The following is a 20,331-nucleotide window of genomic DNA, read 5'->3' on the forward strand; positions in this document are numbered from 1 at the left end:
GTGTTTTTTTTTCCTTGTTCTTCAACTGAAGTGATGTGAACTTATTTATATGTTGGCAAGGGGTGAAACTGGCAGAGCGGGAGAGGTTAAAAAAAATAAAATGGTGATTAATAGGCCAAGTTGTAAGAAGGTCAGAGAGGTTAGAACTCAAATCCAGGTGGAAGGATACATACATTTTAGTTTCCAGGGAAGAAAGTTACATTAGAGCTTTTATCCAGACCCAAGTAGTATCTATTAACTAAACCATCTTTTACATATTTCCCAAGATAACTATTTATTTTAGGTGATTTCTTCCCAGGTAGGTTTTATGCAATCCAAATAAGTAGGAAATAAGTTTTCAGAGAAACTAGTTAATAATTGTTATAGATTCAGTTTGTTTTTTGACCCTTGGAACAAGCTAGTCAAATTTCTGTAATTCAGAATAACAAAACAGAATTATAACAGGAATGAGTTTATGAGTTTTTTAAAATCACCTTGACCTCTATGGAAAATATTTTTGAAAAAAGAACTGAGTGTTTTTATCCAGAGCATTGTTATTATCTTTGATAAACTGGCAATTTATTTTTTATCACTATATCTAGCCAGCTATTCATCTAGTAGGAGATCATTTGCCCATAATGCCTGTAGGTTAAAAATTAATGGTAAGCTATTAGTTCCCTAAAAGTATATGTATAATGATTGAAAAAGTATAGTTTAGCATTTTAAGATATGACTGAACATAGTACATAAGATGTGGTAAAAAATAAATGAGTTTGAGAAGTATAATACATATGTTTTAAGCTTTAAATAAATGAAAAAATAGATAATATTTACTTTTAGAAGGATTTTGTTGATTAAACAGTTTTAGATTTTAGGCACTGATAAATCTATTTCCATTGTGTAAAAATGTATTCATTACACACAACAAAAGTGAGTCATCAGGAAGAATTTGTTCTGGAATTGCTGTTGAAACTACATGTGCCAAATGATAACTAATTCTACAAGGGGAACCCGGAGATTTATACTAGGCTATGCACAAAAAAAATCTTCAGTAAAGTCTGTTTCTGAGTTCTTCCATGTATTAACAAGTACTTTAGTATTAATGCATGTCTATAAATTCATATCTTTTTAAAACTTGACAGTGACTTTGGTGGTCATCTACTCCTCTGCTTGTTTTTCCCTCCCCTCTTTCTTTGTGGTCTTTTTTTTTTTTCTTTTCCTCTTTATCCCCCGCAAAACTTTTCAAGGTGGCTGTGATAGGCAATGTTGGGGCTTTGAAGATGTCCATACAAAGTAGATATTCAATAAATACTTGAACTTAGGATTAAAGTTTATAAATAAGAATGGTATTTTTTCTTTTTCTTTTAATTTTCACTTTTTCTAAAGTTGAGGTATAGTTAATTTACAATGTTGTGTTAGTCTCATGTGTACAGCAGAGTGATTCAGTTATGTTGTTATTCAGTCGCCCAGTCATGCCCGACTCTTTGCGACCCCGTGGACTGCAGCAACCAGATCTCCCTGTCCCTCACCACCTCCTGGGGTTTGCCCAAGTTCATATCCATTGCATCGGTGATGCCGTTCAGCCATCTCATCCTCTGACACCCTCTTCTCCTTCTACCCTCGATCTTTCCCAGCATCAGGGATTTTTCCAATGAGTCATCAGTTCACATCAGATGACCAAAATACTGAAGCTTCAGCTTCAGCATTAGTCCTTCCAGTGAATATTCAGAGTTGATTTCCTTTAGTATTGATTGGTGTGATATCCTTGCTGTCCAAGGGACTTTCAGGAGTCTTCTTCAACACCACAGTTCAAAGGCATCAATTCTTTGGCATTCTGCTTTCTTTATGGTTCAGATTTCACAACAGTACATGACCACTGGGAAGACCTTAGCCTTGACTATACGGACCTTTGTCGGGTGGAGTAACGTCTCTGCTTTTCAACACTCTGTCTAGGTTTATCTTCACTTTCCTGCCAAGAAGCAGTTATCTCCTGATTTCATGGCTGCAGTCACTGTCCGCAGTGATTTTGGAGCCCAAGAAGAGGAAATTTGTCACTACTTCCACCTGTTCCCTATTTGCCATGCAGTAATGGGGCTTGAAGCCCTGATCTTAGTTTTTTTTAGTATTTAGTCTTAAGCCGGCTCTTTCACTCTCTTCCTTCACCCTCATCAAGAGGCTCTTTAGTTCCTCTTTGCTTTCTACCTTTAGAGTGGTGTCATCTGCACATGTGACGTTGTTGATGTTTCTCCTTCCTAACTTGATTCCAGCTTGTAACTCATCCAGCCTGGCATGTCTCATAATGTGCTCAGCATACAGATTAAAGAAGCAGGTGAAAGCAGACAGCCCTGTTGTAGTCCTTTCTCAATCTTGAACCAATCAGTTGTTCCATACAGGTTCTAACCATTGCTTCTTGACCTGCATACAGGTTTCTCAGGAGGCAGGTAAGATGGTCTGCTATTACCATCTCTTTAAGAGCTTCCCATTGGAGAAGGCAGTGGCACCCACTCCAGCACTCTTGCCTGGAAAATCCCATGGATGGAGGAGCCTGGTAGGCTGCAGTCCATGGGGTCGCTGAGAGTCAGGCACGACTGAGCGACTTCACTTTCACTTTTCACTTTCCTGCATTGGAGAAAGAAATGGCAACCCACTCCATTTATTCTTGCTTGGAGAATCCCAGGGACAGAGGAGCCTGGTGGGCTGCCGTCTATGGGGTTGCACAGAGTCGGACATGACTGAAGCGACTTAGCAGAAGCAGCAGCAGCAAGAGCTTTCCATGGTTTGTCATGGTCCACACAGTCAAAGGCTTTAGCATAATCAATGATACATAGATGTTTTTCTGAAATTCCCTTGCTTTCTCTATAATCCAGCTATGTTGGCAATTTGGTCTCTAGTTCCTCTTCCTTTTCTAAACGCAGCTTGGACATCTGGAAGCTCTTGGTTCACATAATGCTGAAGCCCAGCATGCAAGATTTTAAGCATGACCTTACTATCATGGGAGATGAGTGCAATTGTTCGATGGCTGGCACATTCTTTGTTACTACCCTTCTTAGGAATTGGGATGAGGATTGACCTTTTCCAGTCCTGTGGCCACTACTGAGTCTTCCAGATTTGCTGACATAATGAATGCAAAACCTTGACGGCATCGTCCTTTAGGGATTTGAATAGTTCTGCTAGAGTTTCATTGCATTTAGTAGCTTTATTGCACCAGTGCTTCTTAAGGCCCACTTGACTTCGCACTCTAGAACATCTGACTTTGGGTGACTAACCACATCATCGCAGTACTTCAGTTCTTTAAGATCTTTTTTATACAGTTCTTCCATGTATTCTTTCCATCTCTTCTTGATCTCTTCAGCATCTACTAGGTCTTTAGCATTGTTTTCCTTTATTGTGCCCATCTCTGGGCGGAATGTTCCCTTGAAGTCTCCAGTTTTCCTGGAGAGGTCTCTGGTCTTTCCCCTTTTGTTGTTTTCTTCTGTTACTGAGCACTGTTCCTTGAAGAAGGCCTTCTTGTCTCTTCTAGCTATTCTTTGAAACTCTGCATTTAATTGGATGTACCTGTCCCTCTCTCCCTTGCTTTTCACGTCTCTTCGTCCTTCTGCTATTTGTAGTCTCCTCAGATAACCACTTTGCCTTCTTGCTTTTCTTTTTCTCTGGGATGGTTTTGTTTGCCGTCTCCTGTACAATATTACAGAACTGTGTCCATAGTTCTTCTAGATCTAGTCCCCTAAATCTATTTGTTACCTCTACTGTGAATGCATATGGGATTTGATTTAAGTCATACCTGGCTGACCTAGTGTTTTTCCTGGTTTCCTTTAGTTTAAGCCTGAATTTTGCTATGAGAAGCTGATGATCTGAGCCACAGTCAACTCCAGGTCGTGTTTTCGCTAACTGTATACAGTTTCTCCATCTTCGACTGCAAAGAATGTAATAAATCTGATTTCGGTATTGATCATTTGGTGATGTCCATGTGTAACGTTGTCTCTTGTGTTGTTAAAAAAAGGATATTTGCTATGACTAGTGCATTCTCTTGGCGGAATTCAGTTAGCCTTTGCCCTGTTTCGTTTTGTTTTCCAAGGCCAAATTTGCCTGTTACTCTAGGTATATCTTGACTTCCTACTTTTGGATTCCAATCCCTGATGATGAATAAAACATCTTTCTTAGGTTTTACTTCTAGGAGGTCTTCTATGTCTCATAGCAGTGATCAGCTTCAGCTTCTTTGGCACCTGGATTACTGTGATGTTGAATGGTTTGCCTTGGAAATGAACCAAAATCATTCTGTCATTTTTGAGGTTGCACCTAAGTACTGTATTTCAGACTCTTTTGTTGATTATGATGGTTACTCCATTTCTTCTATGGGATTCTTGCCCAGAGTAATAGATATAATGGTCATCTGAATTAAATTCGCCCATTCCTGTCCTTTTTAGTTTGCTGATTCCCAGGATGTCGATGTTTATTCTTACCATTTCCTGCTTGACCATGTCCAGTTATACACACGTATATGTACATATTCTTTTTCAACATCTTTTCCACTATATATTATTACAGGATACTGAATATAGTTCTGTGTGCTATACAGTAGGACCTTATTGTCTATTGTACATATAGCAGCGTGTATCTGCTAATCCTAAACTCCTAATTTATCTCCCCCACCCCACCACTGGCAGCTTCCTTTGTGCCTGCGGTGCAAGAGACCCTAGTTCGATCACTGGGTCAGGAAGATCCCCTGGAGAAAGTAATGGCAACCCACTGCAGTATCCTGCTTGGGAAATCCCACAGACAGAGGAGCCTGGCGGGATACAGTCCATGGGATCACAGAGAGTCGGACACAGCTGAGTGACTAACACTCACTTTCACCCCTGCTGCTATACCCCTTCGGTTTGTTTTCTATGTCTCTGAGTTCATTTCTGTTTTGTAAAAAAGTTCTAGAATGGTGTTTATTTATCTGTGCTTGAAATGGTCAATGCTGTTAAGAACACTAAATAGATACATGAGTTTTAGAAGAGATGCATATATTTCAAATCTATGTATAGTACTCTTAGAACTGGCAAGTCGTACTACTGTCTACAGTAATGAACAAATTATGAAACCGTCCTGAGCAGTTTTTCTGTTTTAAGGTTTGTCAGTTAACAGATGAACAGATCCATCACCTTGTGAAAATGATACGTAATTTCAGCATCCTTTTTTACAGGGTAAGAGCAAACATTTTTCAACTATTCAAAATGTTGCTTATTTCCCTTTAATTACACCAAAAATGTTAAGGCTCTATGTAGCCGTCTAAGGGTAAGAGCGTAGGAGCACAGTGGGAAGAAGTGACATGTTGTGGGCATAATTAACATCTTAAGATTTTAGGTCAAAGGTTAGTCCCAACTAACTATAATTACATTAAATTATGTTTATACTAAGTTGGGGAACAGGTATGTTGGCATGTTACTTAGACTCATGTTCTAATTTTGGGCATATAAAAGTAAAAGGTAGGTAGTCTAGAGAGAGAGTCAATACTTTGGGATAAATATAGACTTTGGTTCAATCACATTTTGCCACTTACCATTTGTGTGGTTAATATTATTTAGGTTACTTAATTTAGGTTTAGTTTATCTATAAAATAGGATAATATTTGTCTTAACACAGAGGCTGTTTTGAGAATAAGTCCTAACTAAACTGTAAATTTTGAAAGTTGTGTATATAGGCATGGGCTTCCCTGGTAGCTCACCCATCAAGAATTTGCCTGACAATGCAGAAGACATGGGTCAGGAAGATCCCCTGGAGAAGGAATAGCAACCCTTTGCAATGGCAATCCCAGTGCCTGGGAAATCCCATGAACAGAGGAACCTGGCGGGCTACAGTCCGTGGGGTTGCAAAGAGTCAGACATGACTGAGCAACTAAACAGAAACATATTTTATCTTTAAACAAATTATCATAAATATGTCCTTTTTTCTCTACATTCCATTTTCTATGTTGAAAATGTTTATTTTTGCTATTGTTACAAAGTCAGGTATTTTAGGATTCTTCATTAGTTGGCCTAAAGTGTTAATGAGTCTTTAGCTTTATATACCTGTCCTAAGTATCCGTGGCTGTTTTAATATTATATATGCCCACTTGTGCTTTTAGGGAAAGATGATTCCAAATAACTACCCATTTTCTGCCCAGGTTAAGATGTGTATTTCAATACTTGGCTTAAATTATTATGGGTTGTTTTTTTAATTTTCAGCTTGTACTATTATTTGCTGTATTTCTGAGCTTTTAAATTTTCACACTGCTGATATAAATCCCAAACATTGTCTTTAGAGGAGCTTTATGTGTATGTGAGTAGAATAAAACTGTGACAGAGAATAATCAATGTCTTTTGAAATAGAACTTATGCCAAATGGAACATGTTTGCTGCTAGAATGGCATTTGAATTTTTCTTCTTTTTAATTGAACCTGTAAGATTAAAAACAACTGCCCCTTTTCACGTCAGCGAAGAAGATGATCTTATTAAGCTTTACCCTGTAGAAATAAATTTTTTGGCTATTGAAACAAAGTGAGCAGCTTCGGTGTTCTAAAAATAATCAGATTTAAAGCTAATCTAGTCTTTTTCTTATAACCACATAATTATTTTTAATTATAAAAACCTTAAAAGCATGAAAGACATTTTAAATTATAGTACTTTTGTATCCTATTTAGATAAGAGGGTAAAAAGCCATGCAAAGAGCAATTTTAAATACTAATAAGTTATAAAATAATGGCTTAATTACTTCAAACAAATCTTATTTGACAAATGTTGCCGAATCTTGTCAATATCTTTTTCTCAGATGAAAGAAAGGTTATGAGGACATATGTATAAACATATGTAAATTTTTAACAAATCATTTTTAGAAATGACTTTCAAGAATATATCAACACTGTTTTGTATATAACATAATGTTTTTTTGTTTGTTTGTTTTTAGTGCTGCAAAGTGGGATCTGCTCTCTCTAAACACTATAAGGTTTACAAGCGTCCTAATTGTGGTCAGTGTTGCTGCAAAATAACTGTGTGTCGCTTAGGGGAGAATAACAGAATGACATATTTCTGTCCTCACTGTCAGAAGGAAAATCCTCAGCATGTTGACATACGGTGAGAAATCTAATTTAAAGTGTACTGTTTGCCCCACTTCTCTTAACAAAAGGGCTATTAATAAGAGAACATGGCTGAAGAGCTATCAGGCTATTAAGAACAGAACAGAACTCACAAGTATGTGAAGGCTTGGAAGAAAATAGTAAATAATATCATCCAAAAACCAGAATGAGCTGGAGATGACTTATGAGCCTTCTCTGATTCTGCAGAAAAGCTGTAAGTTTGATGTTAATATCCAGGCTTTGGCTTTTGTCTCATTTATAAAATGATTACCGGGAAGTGTAGTTTTGTCAATAATTGGAAAAATGCAACTACTTTCCAGAGTTCTTAATTAATAGTAGAAAACATTAGCAAACTCTCTTTACAGAACTGCTGTCTTCCTGGTGAAGCAACCAACTACTTATTAAACATAGACGCAGTGATTCAGCCAGTGGCTGAGTCAGTCTGTTCCCATTCTGCATTCCAGAGCAGGGAACTCACCACTGGGTGGGTTCAAGGACCCGCTGGCTCCACTGAGAGAATTGAGCTAAAACTGTGTTGATCTCCTGACCTGCAAAAGCCCCTGCTCTGACCCGTGGAGCACAGTGGTACTTAGGGCCTCCTGAAGTAGGTGTCAGTTCAGAATTAGGGTCCTGTAGTCTGCAAAACGTTTGCTGAGTTCTTCCCCAATGTACACTTACCCTGGTAAGACACCTTAGGTCTCTTTGGGGAAGGCTGGGTGAAATATTAACCATATAAAGGAGCTGCAGGATTTGTGATTTTAAGTCAGAATAATCAGTACAGACATGAAGCACATTAAGTGCTACAAGAGTGCAGGGACGTTAGCTGTTTATAGGTACACAAAAGCTTGGGAAAATCTCGTAGAAAAAGTGTAATTTGATATTTCTTATAGAGATATAATTTTGGCTAAGTAAATGAGCAAGCAGACATTATTTAATTGGAAAAGCATTGCCACAAACCTCAAATCATTGATGGTAACATTGACCAAGCCACGTGAAGACTGTACGCTGTTAAATAGGAAAAGCTAGTTTTACTGTTAGGGTGGGGATAACCGGTCGGAACCAGTAGTACTAGGAATGGTTCATGTCTCACTTAAATCAGTAGATTAAAGACTTTTTAATTGATTATAGCAATGTTAGGATAGAAAATGAAGAAACACACATAAAGCTTGTGTAGTATAATGGGCAAGAGATGGTTACTAGGCCTGAGGTCAAGACACTGGAAATGGAGGAAAAAATAGTCACCTAAAGCCAGCAAGAATTATGACAGATTTGATATGTGGGGTAATGCAAAAAGTTCCAAGCCCCCAAACAGAAATTTTCACTTTACAGCACTGGGAAAGATGGGTGGAATGGAAGAGATAAATCAAGTTTTGGATATGTGGACCAGATCCATATATGGTAGATGATGAAGGCTTGATGGTTACACCTGTGTTGTTGCTGGAAGTATTAACACAGGATTGATTCCCTGGAAAAGTATAGAGAAAAGAAGCAAGGTCTGAGCTTTGGAGGTATCCCTAACTACACAGTAGGAGGGAAAGGGGCAGAGAGGGAACAGGATGCGGTGGTTGGAGACAGGAGGGTAAGCAGGGAAATACACGTCTGTGAGGAGGCCTGGGAGGGCGGAGGCACCGTTTTGTCTGGGGAGCTCAGGGCCCTGGGACGGGAGTGATGTGGTCCAGGTCCCCATTACGTCTCCATCAGTATGTCTCCAGCTGTCTTTTGTTTTTTCTTCCTTGTTCCTATGTTTCATTTTCTTCATCACCTTTTGTTAACAATTACTTTTCTCTAAACCATGCTATATTCCCTTTTTTTCAGCTTCCTCACCCCATTTTACTATCAGAGATCTGAAATATGGTTAGATAATGTTTTATTACACAAATATAGGGGTTTCTTATTTTTAATATTACATTTATTCGATCAAAAACGTATAAGAGTTTCTGGCAGAAGACGTTCAATATATATTCGTCTACTGAATAAGTGATTAATATTCCGTATGTATTTGTTTTCTATGAACTGATAGCTTTTGAAATTTTTAAAAATTCATTTTTCCAGATTGTCAAATAAGCAAAGGCCTTTTGAAACTAGGATTCAAAGCCTCAAGGGTTCCCTGAAAGAGTCTTGGAAGTCACCTGTGAGCTGTAGAGGCATGGTGCACTGGACATGTCCTGGGCTCTCAAGTCCCTTCCCCCTAACCTGGTTCTGTTTTATATGTTGGCACCCAGCTGAAGCCTTATTGCAGAATAAGTGTGTACATAATAAAGCATTTGAAAACAAGTAATATTTGCCCCACTCTTAGAGATTTCTACAAGTAAGTATATTCTAGTCATTGTCTGGATGAGCATTTGAGCACGTTTTATATTGACGAAACTTTTTTTGTTTTAAAGTCATTTCAAATTCAAATGAAATATTAAAAGTCCCCATCATAATGATCTAAATTCTTGTGTTCCTTCAGTCACTAAAAATTTACTTCAGTCCTTCCTGAAGTCCTACCCAGATTTTCTAGTCTGTTGGTCACACCGTACTTTGCATACCTGTACGCGTGTATTGCTGGCTCTTCTTTACGTACTAACTAGCAAAACCTGTGTGTGTGAGTATTGTTTCCATGAAGGGAAACTGCATTATTCTTTGACTTTACTGGAGTCTTTATAATTTCTTTCTCACTTTTTCATTTTTCTGCTGTTGACTTTATTAGGGTCTGCAATACATCAGATGCTGGGATAGCACAGAGAAAATAGAATAGTAACTCTGTGACTAATACGTTCCCACATGGTGCTGCTGCTCCTTTCTCTGAGGACCACCAGCCCTTAGGTCTCCCTCAGCTGCCCCTCTACCAGGCTGTTCCTGGGTAACTGGTGAATGGTTCATGTTTGAACGGACTTGGGGCCCCGGTCATGACATCCCCTAAGCAAAGAATGGAGCGGCATCTCTTGAATTGGACGTTTGAGACAGTCCACCTGCTCCCTGACATCACCAGGGCATGTGGTCCCTGGGCACTGAGCAGATGCACGGTGGTGCTGGCAGCACGTGGGCCTTGCCCAGAGAGAACCCCAGGCCTGACTCCACAGACAGTGCCCTCCACCTCGTGCCGCTGGAATAACCGCCTCCATCCTCCACGCTCCCCTCCCCCCTCCACAGAGGACCACACAGCAAGCCACGGAAGCTTTCTGAGTGTCTGGCAGATTTGCCTCTGCAGCAGGACCTACAGGATGTGTTGACACACTGGGTATGAGGGAAAGTGCTACAGACGGCTCCCAGGTTTCTTGCCTCATCAGCTGAGTGCATGGTGATGCCATTTACCGAGATGTGACAAACCAGCAGGATTGCAGATTGGGGGCGGGGGTCTGGACTTTTATCTGTATAAGTTTCCTGTGGCTGCTGTAATAGGTTACCAGTAACCGGATAGCTTAAAGCAGCAGCAGTTTATTCTCTCATGGTTCTGAGTGCCAGCAGTTTAGCATTATTCTCACTGGGCCAGAGTCACAATGTGGGCAGGCTGTGCACCCCTAGCCCAGCGGCTCTAGCGGGGAATCCATTCCTTGCCTTTTCCAGCTTCTGGTAATTCTAATTTCCTTCACTTGTGACTACATGATCCCAGTCTCTATCTTTCCCTTCAGTTCAGTTCAGTCCAGTCGCTCAGTCGTGTCCAACTCTTTGCGACCCCATGAATCGCAGCATGCCAGGCCTCCCTGTCCATCACCAACTCCTGGAGTTCACCCAAACTCACGTCCATTGAGTCCGTGATGCCATCTAGCCATCTCATCCTCTGTTGTCCCCTTCTCCTCCTGCCCCCAATTCCTCCCAGCATCAGAGTCTTTTCCAGTGAGTCAACTCTTCGCATGAGGTGGCCAAAGTACTGGAGTTTCAGCTTTAGCATCATTCCTTCCAAAGAATACCCAGGACTGATCTCCTTTAGAATGGACTGGCTGGATCTCCTTGCAGTCCAAGGGACTCTCAAAAGTCTTCTCCAACACCACAGTTCAAAAGCATCAATTTTTCGGCGCTCAGTTTTCTTCACAGTCCAACTTTCACATCCATACATGACCACTGGAAAAACCGTAGCCTTGACTAGACGGTTCTGCATATATCAAATCTCCCTCTGCCTCACTCTCTCTTAAGGACACTTGTGTTTGGATTAAGAGATCACTCTGATAATCTTTTGGAGGTCATTATTCAGCCTACTGCAGACATGTTAAGGTTGAAGTTCTGGTGAACTGTCCAACTGGAAACTGAAAATAATTTATTACTAGATTATTAAGACATGGAGCAGTTAGGAGAAAATGCTTCCAAAGCTTCTGTATGTAACAATAAATATCCTCTTATGGTAAATTTATAGGATAGAAAATGAAAATGGTGAAAAGTTGGAGCACATTAAAAATCTGAAGGTTATTTAAATTTTTTGTGCTTTACTTAATTATGAATAAATGCATGATGCTGCTGCCTCTCATAGTCAGTAGAGGGCAGGGATTAGGTCAAGTAAATTCTTTAGAAGGTCTGATATAGTATAGGAATAAGAAATATTTTTTAAATTTATTAAACTATAGTTGATTTAGAGGGATAAGAAATATTGAATAGCATTAAAAGTCAAGGTAAGTAAAGATAAAAGAACCATAATGAGATGTGTCTCACTTTCAGATTTTCTTATGCTATTTATGATTTTACCAGACAAGTCTGAATTTAAAACCTGTTATAATTATATGTAGGGAGCAATATATTACAGGAGACAAGGCTGGCTACCTTTGAAAGTCAAAGAAGTCATGTTGTGAAATGTAAGGTACAAAGCCTTTACTGGAAGAGTTTTTGTTCAATATTAATGTTTGGACACATGAAAGGAATCCATGCCACTGCCTTGGTTGCTAAGCCATGTGATGTGCTCTGTAGACCCAGAAACGTGCTACAGAGCAGGACTATATCAGAGCTTAGAAAGGCCCTTCCTTTAACGATACAGAGTCAATTAGGAATTCAGGGTAGAGAGTCATAGTTTACGTCTGTGGGCAAAAATCGGGGTTGGTTTTACTGTTTGCTTACTAATCTCTTAGTTAGATATCAACATGAGAGAGTTTTATGTGAAGGGAAATAACGTTAAGTATAGATATCTTTCCCATCATAATAGATTGTAGATCAACTAATTGCCACAGTGCTGAGTAGACATTGTTGAGAAATTCCAGAGGCACACAAAGTAAATGTGAAGCTTTTCTCATCTTAACCGTCATTGCTTTAATTTCTACATAACTTTTTCCCTCCCTAATTTGGTTGGATAAAGATAGTTTTGCTTCAGGAAGAGTCCCACTTACTTTAAAAATTAGTTCAGAAATGCTCCCTAGTGGTTAGGTCAACTGCTTTTAGTTGGTTTAAAAGCACACATACACACATACAGTTCTTTGACTGTAAGTCTTTTGTTAGTTCTGTCTTTAACAGCAATCTTCAGGACCCAAGTGAAAACATTCTGAGACATAGAACTTCTAACCAATAGTAAGCGTGTAGCATTTGGGTATTAGTGGTTCTGTAATTGTTTCGGGTACTCAGAATGTATAAGAACAAGGCCGTAATAAAAGTGTTAATGATTAACTTTAGGACAAATTCTCTTCCAGCATGCTGCCAGTTAGAAACACCACAGTCAATTGGCCTTCTAGTAGAGAGCGTCATCTTATGGACTGTGTGGCCCAGAAATCTGAAGAGCAGTGGACATGTGAGGTCTGTACTCTAATAAATAAGCCGTCTTCTAAGACATGTGATGCTTGCCTGACTTCAAGGCCTGCAGGTAAGACTGAATTTTGATTCTGAGTTCCTGCCATTTCAAAGAGGATAAATTACACAAAGTCAAGTATATATCTTGTTCCATTTTGATATTTCACAACTAACTAAAATGCCTTCTTTCTGAAAGGTTTAAAAGAATTGCCAGCCTTTGCATGTAAACCATGCTAATATTCTGTTGAGCGCTTTTTTTTTTTTTTTTTAAACAGGGAGGGAAGACATGGTATGTGACTTTGTATCTCAAAAAACTGAGACGATCACATCTGTTCTCTGTTTCTAATGAATTATTCAATAAAGCTTTGTTTTATGCAGATTTCAGCAACTTTTGAATTTGTTATTCAGTCCAAGTGGTTCATAAATTGAAAGGGAGGATTTCTGTAAGAATATCTTTGCAGGTGGAATAGAAAAATGCTGAATTTTCTCCTCTTTCTTTATCCCTCCTACCCCTTGTTATTAAAATCTTTACCCAGACAATTGTACTGATTTCATTCAAATCCTTCAAAATAACTCTTCATAGCTCACAATTTCATGCGTTCAGAGAATGTAAAACCTCAGAGGAAACCTGTGATTAAGAACCATCTCATTGATGTGGCTTCTATTGTGTTCTTTCTTTCTTCAATTAGAGAGGAGAAAGTTCATTCTTGACTTCTGGACCCCACATTGTGTGAGCTGTCATATTGTGTTTTGTTCTCTGGGCCAGAGAGGCAGGCATCACCCCTTACAGAGCTTCACTGGGAGCAGAAGGAACTGTGTCTCCTATTTCTGGCCCTCCCTTCTTCAGTATCATTCAACAGAGAGCCCTCAGAAAATCACAGTCTTAGATTTTCACATTTATTTTGACATTCTGAAATGCCTTTACACATCTTAATTATTTTCTTGTTATTTTTTCTGAATATGAAAGGCATATATCTCAAGAGCAATTTAGAACAAATTACAGTACATATTCTAAAATTTTAAGATGCTTTCTTGAAACATATTTAATAAATGTAAATCTTTGTAATTCATCTTTACTTTTTTGTAATGAGCCTTTCACTTGTTCTTGTCATTCACAGACACATTCCTGATGATCTAGATACAGGCTCTAACTGCTGATCTAAAGCTTTGTGGGATGTCCCCTCTTAATTACACTGCATTAATATTTGGTCTGATAGTTGCAAAATTGATAGCTCAATAACCTTTAAATGCTAAAACACAAAATAAAGCATAATAAATATAAATCTTTATTAAACCCACCTCTGAGTCCCTGGAAGTTGTTGAAATTTTGCACTTCATGTAATACTTTATTTCCTAATCAGAAGGTGGCTAATTCTGGATTGCTCAAGCTAACTTTGTATTATTAGTTATATACATTAAGTCACTGTAATAAATGAACTGAATGTTTTAATCAGATGAAAAGATGTTTCAAATAGTCAGTGTATTTAAAGGAATACTATAGAATTACTTGTCTCTTTTTCCAGATTCAGTACTCAGGAATGAAGGAAATCCTATTGTCTTTAACAACTTAATGAAATACCCTTGTAATAGCTTTGGAAAATCAAAGGCAAAAGTGAAGATCAACAGGAAAACTGCATTTGGAACTACAACTCTTGTTTTGACAGATTTCAGCAATAAACACAGTGCTTTGGAAAGAGAAGAAAGCCACAGTCATATACCGGACGGGGAGTTTCCAAGCCCTCCTCCTAACGTGTGTGGTAGTGATACACTGAACACCTCCAAGGAGAGAACAAACTGTAGAAGTCAACCATCTGACAAAGTAAATATATCACCTGTAGTCTGCTCTCAGTATAAATTATTTAGTCCAGCACATAAAAAATTAAAAACAACCCACTACTCATCACCGGATCTTAAAAGTTGCAACCCTGGATTTTCTAACAGGTATGATGCTTCTCACCTTGGTCTTTAAGGTATTTGCATTAAGTCTTAAGGATGAAGAAGAATCATCCGTTGCTAAGGAAGCCTAATTGATCTTGGAAATGTAAATCAAACCCAGAAAGACTTTTACAGTATTCAATAATTTGCATCCCTTTCTTCCTCTAGCTTATAATACTACAGAAGGGAAGGGAATGAAAAACAGAATTTCCTCCATCCATAGGAAATTTGGTTTTGGTTTTTCTGACTTAACTATATACATGCTTAATACAGAATGTTTGGAAATATTGGAAAGTATGAATACAAATAATTAAATCCCCCCCAGTCATACTGGTTATCAGTCTCCACTGTTAGCAGTGTTTTATTTTATTTTTTTTAACTTTTCTTCCAATGAAAGATAGTTCTTCTAAAAGGGAAACTGTTCATTTAGTAAATGTCCTCTGTTCTAAAGGAGAGGGCTCTGAGACATTTTTAGTGACATTTCTGCTAAAGAAAGTGGCTGTATTTCAAACAGCCAAGGAGAGTGGCAGTCATTGTTTCAACCAAAAAGGCTTGAAGAGCATGTGTACTACTTTTGGACATGAAATTAAAAGGTTGTAATTCCAGTTAATGAATACTACCAGACCACATATGTTTTTAAGAGACTACTAGCTCTACATTCAGGAGAAGACACCAATTGCTGTCACCAGAGATACAGTGACTTTAACAATGTCATCCTTGTTCCTTAATGATTATTGGCAGCTCCTCCTACTGTTCTTCTCCAGCCTTATTTAATATTTTGTCTGGGGCTCCTGATGACCATAACTCCGTCAGGGAGAGACTTTTCTCCACAATTTTCTTTTCCTTCAGAAAGCAGACATTGTGTATCCAGCATCTTTGCATGAAGGGAAGAGTATTTTAAATGAAGTGAAGCTCATCTCCCACTGGTCTTCTTGCCAGTGGGAGATGAGCAGGGGAAGAGCTGCTGTGGGTGGGCTCTGAAGTAATCTCAGGAGGGATTCTGGTTTCCACCCTCTCCTCTGATTAGCTGTGTCTTTGCCGATGGAAAGATTCTTCCTCTGGGTAGTGAGGCGAAGGACCACCGGTGCACACACCTAGAGTAACCTGCGGGAGTCCTTGTAACTTATTTCATAACAGAATTCTGAGATGACTTTTGCTCAATAGATGCTTTAATCTCCAGTTCCCCATACTGGTTCTAAATTTACCACCAGTTCATCTTGATAAATTATTCTTAGCTAATTTTTTGTTGTTCTTCCTAACCACTTATTATAACTTGTTTGACGTTTGTCTGTAATACTCATAAAATAGAGACATTTGAGTTAAGTTAGGGAGGGGAAACTTTTAACTGCTCATTCAGTACACCATCTCTTCACTTAACGCTAATTAACATTTCATGATGAAAGTTCATGAAGGAGCTAGTTAAGAGGGTCCGAGTTGGGAGGCTTTCCTGAAAGAAAATAATTTTTGAATAGCCTTTTTTGTTGTGTCCCATAAGTGGAAAGAAGCAGATGTGATTGTTTAAAAATATTGTGGCTGTTTTTATACTCAGATGAAGTATCTTGGCATATTTTTATTTCCTTAGTGCTTTGTAGAAAATCTCAGACAATTTAACTAATGAATTAGGGATTTAAAAAACATTAATGTAACCTTAAATTTAAATGATTTCTTCATAAGCCATTAGTAATAGGGTCATATGATTAATCACACGCACACAGCATTACTTAGAAACACTGCTGCATGCGAATGTGTTGAATATAAGAACCCTAGGAATGCGACTCTAAAATCAATCAAGATCAACTAGCAGAATAAATGTCAAGTGATGAAATACATTCACCCAGCAGCCCTTCTGCACCCAGCTACTTTACAAGGAATAAATTGCAAATTACTGTCATTTATTTCATTTTTCTCCTTGTCTGACAGCTACAGTGTTCATCTTGTGGACAAGATGCTGAGCAGAAGCTCACAACATAATAGGATTAAAGCAGGTGGTCCACTCAGAGAAGTGATAGCCAGTTCATTTTTTCTTTAATAATTATATGGTAATTAATTTGCCTTTTGTTCTTTTAATTACTGATCTCATCACCACATGATACATGCTATGTTGACAGGGCATATTTTCAGATTTCAAATTGGTCTTTAGACAGATTTGAATTGAATCCAGCTACTGGATTATAAATTAGATAGTTGAACCAATTTTTAAGCAGTTAAGAATGATTGTTAGACAGTTTTAAGTCTTTGATCCAATTATTGTAAATACAGAGCAAAACACAGTGATACCACTTCAAAGAAATCATACATGTGTTTTAGGTTGAAGTTTTTCCTGAGCTGATACAAAGGCTCATGTAGATGAGAGAAATGGAATAAAATCAGTCTGCTGCCATCAGGGTTGCCAAATTCTACCTCTAATCACCAGTGAAGCACTGACACCTTATACATGCATCTGGGTCACCTTTTGGGGTTTTCAGTCCCCAAGAATGTCAGAGTCACCTGGGAACATCCAGGATGAGTCCTTTAACCTCTGTTTGTTTGTTGTGATCCTTGAAATGCTGCTGCTAAGTCGCTTCACTCGTGTCCGACTGTGCAACCCCATAGACGGCAGCCTACCAGGCTCCCCCGTCCCTGGGATTCTCCAGGCAAGAACACTGGAGTGGGTTGCCATTTCCTTCTCCAAGGCGTGAAAGTGAAAAGTGAAAGTGAAGTTGCTCAGTCGTGTCCAACTCTTAGCGACCCCATGGACTGCAGCCCACCAGGCTCCTCCATCCATGGGATTTTCCAGGCAAGAGTACTGGAGTGGGGTGCCATTGCCTTCTCTGCCTTGAAATACTACTGAACTACAAAATATACATTCAGTGAGGCTGATTAATTTAAAAAAATTAGATAATATTTTTATTATAATCACCTGATCTGTATAATAAGTTAAATCTTGATAAATTGGTCATTGAAAAAAATACCCACTTTAAAATTAAAACCTGTGCTTGGTAATGTCCTCCTTCTTGATAATAGTTTTTCTCTGATCTGTTTAATATTATTTGAACAATGCTTATTGAACATGTTCAGTGTTTATTATTAAGTATTTATTGAGAACCTACTGTGCATTATAAGCATTACACTTGATTTAATGACTTTTACCTCAGCAAACTACAATGAGCAGAGCTAAAGACAGCCCACCCCCAGTTTTAATAAGTAAAGTTTTATGGAGACAATCCCGTTTCTGGTTGGTTTACATATTCTCTCTGGCTACTTTTCATGATAAAACAGCAGACTTGAATATTTTGCAACAGAAACCAAAAAACCCATGAGCCTAAAAGTATGTCCCTTCTGAAAAAATTCACCAACCCTGATCTATTATATTGACCATTTATGCCGTGCTTAGGCGTAGAGTTGTGTCCGACTCTTTGCGACCACAAGGACTGTAGCTCTCCAGGTTCCTCTGTCCTTGGGGATTCTCAAGGTAAGAATAATGGAGTGGGTTGCCATGCCCTCCTCCACTGACCATTTGTAATCCAATATTAATATTTAAGATAACAGTCCTAGTTATCAAAACAAGTTAAACTATTCCATATGCTGTTTACCCAAGAAAACGCTTTGCTACATTACTGAGACTTTTTAAAGTAATGATGGAAAGAAAGAGGAACCAGAACGTCCTCAGTTAATGGAAACGCTTAATTGTCTCAATAAACTGAAATGTCTTCAATTAATCAGAACATTTAATTATTCTGGGTAATGTTTGTTATCATGAAATGAAGATTTGTCGTGTGTCTTTGGAGCCTGTGGGTTCTTGGTCGCAGTAACTCGGTACTCTGACATGTAGTGTGTGTATATTCAGTCTCTGGGGTTCTGATTCTACAAGCCATCTGGAGTAGAGGCCGATGATTCTGAGGAGCTGCCCAGTAATCCTGATGCTTCTGGTCAATGGACCACACTCAGAGGGCCGGGATAAGATAGCATATGGTGTTTTTTAATTTATCTTTGTACTAAGGAAGAAAGGGAATGGAAGACAGAAATGAGGAACTTACAGGAGACACTGGAGTCTTTCCTTCCTACCTTGATCCTATCTTCCACCATGCTCCTCTCCAAAATAGCTTTAAGAAAGGGAATCTAAACCTCTCCCTGGATTTGTGAAGCTGGAGATTTCTAGGTTGAAGCAAATAGGTTCAAAAATGCTTGATTGTTAACCCCAGCCTTCCAAATAATAAAATTACGTTTGCATGTGTGTACTTTTTTAAAGAAAGCATCAGTTTATTTCCTTCTGTTAAGATTTTTAACTTTATTTTCTCCTCCTCTAAATTTTTTGTGAGCATTGTTTATTGCCCTCTTGCTTTGATTTACTCAACGTCTCGACCACTATCCAAATGTTTAGCTTCTCTTGGAGTTAACATTTTAATATTTACTCTTTGGGAGGCACTGATGAAACCAAAGGAGGTGGAAAAGAGAAGTCTTTTGCCCTCGCCTTCTTTATTTCTGGTTAGTGTTCCCTGTGATTCTAAATGATAAGCCACCATCCCCCACACTGAAAGTGCTACCAACAAAATACCTGCTGGAGGAATATTTCATAATAACAGTTTCTTCACAATGCCCACAGCTGCTTTCATCTCATAGATGCCGCTGCACAAACAGCTTCAGAAACTACCCTCAGGATGTTTGAGTCCATTTAAAGCAATATAGTTAAATGTCTTTTATAAACAAGTGTAGACCAACTTCATCACAAATTAAAGATCCCTTGTATGTCAATTATATCTCACTTGAAACTGGAAAAAATATCTCACACTCTGAACATTTTGATTAGATATGATGCCTTGAGATATTATAGGAACGAGTATGTGAAGCATATAGTTTAGGATTTATAAGTATTTTTTAAAAAATCACCTGAGAATGGTATTTTGTTCAGAAATTAACGAAAGGAAGAACTATATCATTTAAAAATTAAAAATTGGGCTATTAGGGAAAGGGCTTCTGGTTTTAATAAGGGCTCTTTTTCTCTTCAATTGGTTTATTAAAAAGACTGTTATACAGGCATTATTAAAAATATGCAAAGTATAAAAATTAAATCATGAAGCTCCTTTTTGAAGAGAAAATTCCACATACAGTGGAAGGCCAGCTTCTGACCTTTATACACTGTATGCTGGGATAACCTCCAGCTGCTCGTGATCTAATCATGGGGAAGAATAAAGCTTCCTTGCTAGCTTTACAGAATACACGTTTCTGCTCTGGCAGCAGCCTGCTGAAATATGATTGCAACTATTATGTAGCCTTGATCAAAGCAAAGCATAGAAAATTATCTTTAGAGTGGGCAGTAGAAAGAGTGATCTCTTTGGCCTTGTCAGAGCCATTGATGACAGTCTGCTACCCATGAGAAAATAATTAGAGAAAATTGTGACTCTTGCTCGTTTGTAGGTCAGGGGGCTATTGGACTTGAGAATATTTTAGGGGAAATAAAAGTGGCCACCCAGTCATGTTGGGTAAGAAAATAAACAAATGTCACAAATGAAAACTAAGAAGATTGGATGTGCAAGTCAGCTGTTGTTATTCTTGAGAAATGTGAATTATATGTCTAATTTAAATTAAATTTGCATAAATAGGTACCTTTGGAAGTAAATTAGAATTACCTGGGAAAACCAAGAATTAGAATGACGTAA

At 38.4% G+C, this 20,331-nt stretch overlaps 1 protein-coding gene across 2 annotated transcripts in view; it reads left to right on the top strand.

Moving 5' to 3' along the window:
• The window catches only part of NEIL3 (nei like DNA glycosylase 3), a 46,312-nt gene that overhangs the window by 23,770 nt on the left and 2,211 nt on the right, over positions 1-20,331 (top strand). The window contains 4 exon segments of one of the 2 annotated variants that reach the window (NM_001034490.2): positions 5,094-5,168; positions 6,907-7,073; positions 12,664-12,833; positions 14,284-14,701. In NM_001034490.2, the coding sequence (NP_001029662.1) occupies positions 5,094-5,168; positions 6,907-7,073; positions 12,664-12,833; positions 14,284-14,701 (830 nt within the window). 2 annotated transcript variants of the gene reach the window in all.

The sequence above is a fragment of the Bos taurus genome, chromosome 27 (genome assembly GCF_002263795.3).
Source record: "Bos taurus isolate L1 Dominette 01449 registration number 42190680 breed Hereford chromosome 27, ARS-UCD2.0, whole genome shotgun sequence".
Classification (NCBI taxonomy): Eukaryota; Metazoa; Chordata; class Mammalia; order Artiodactyla; family Bovidae; genus Bos; species Bos taurus.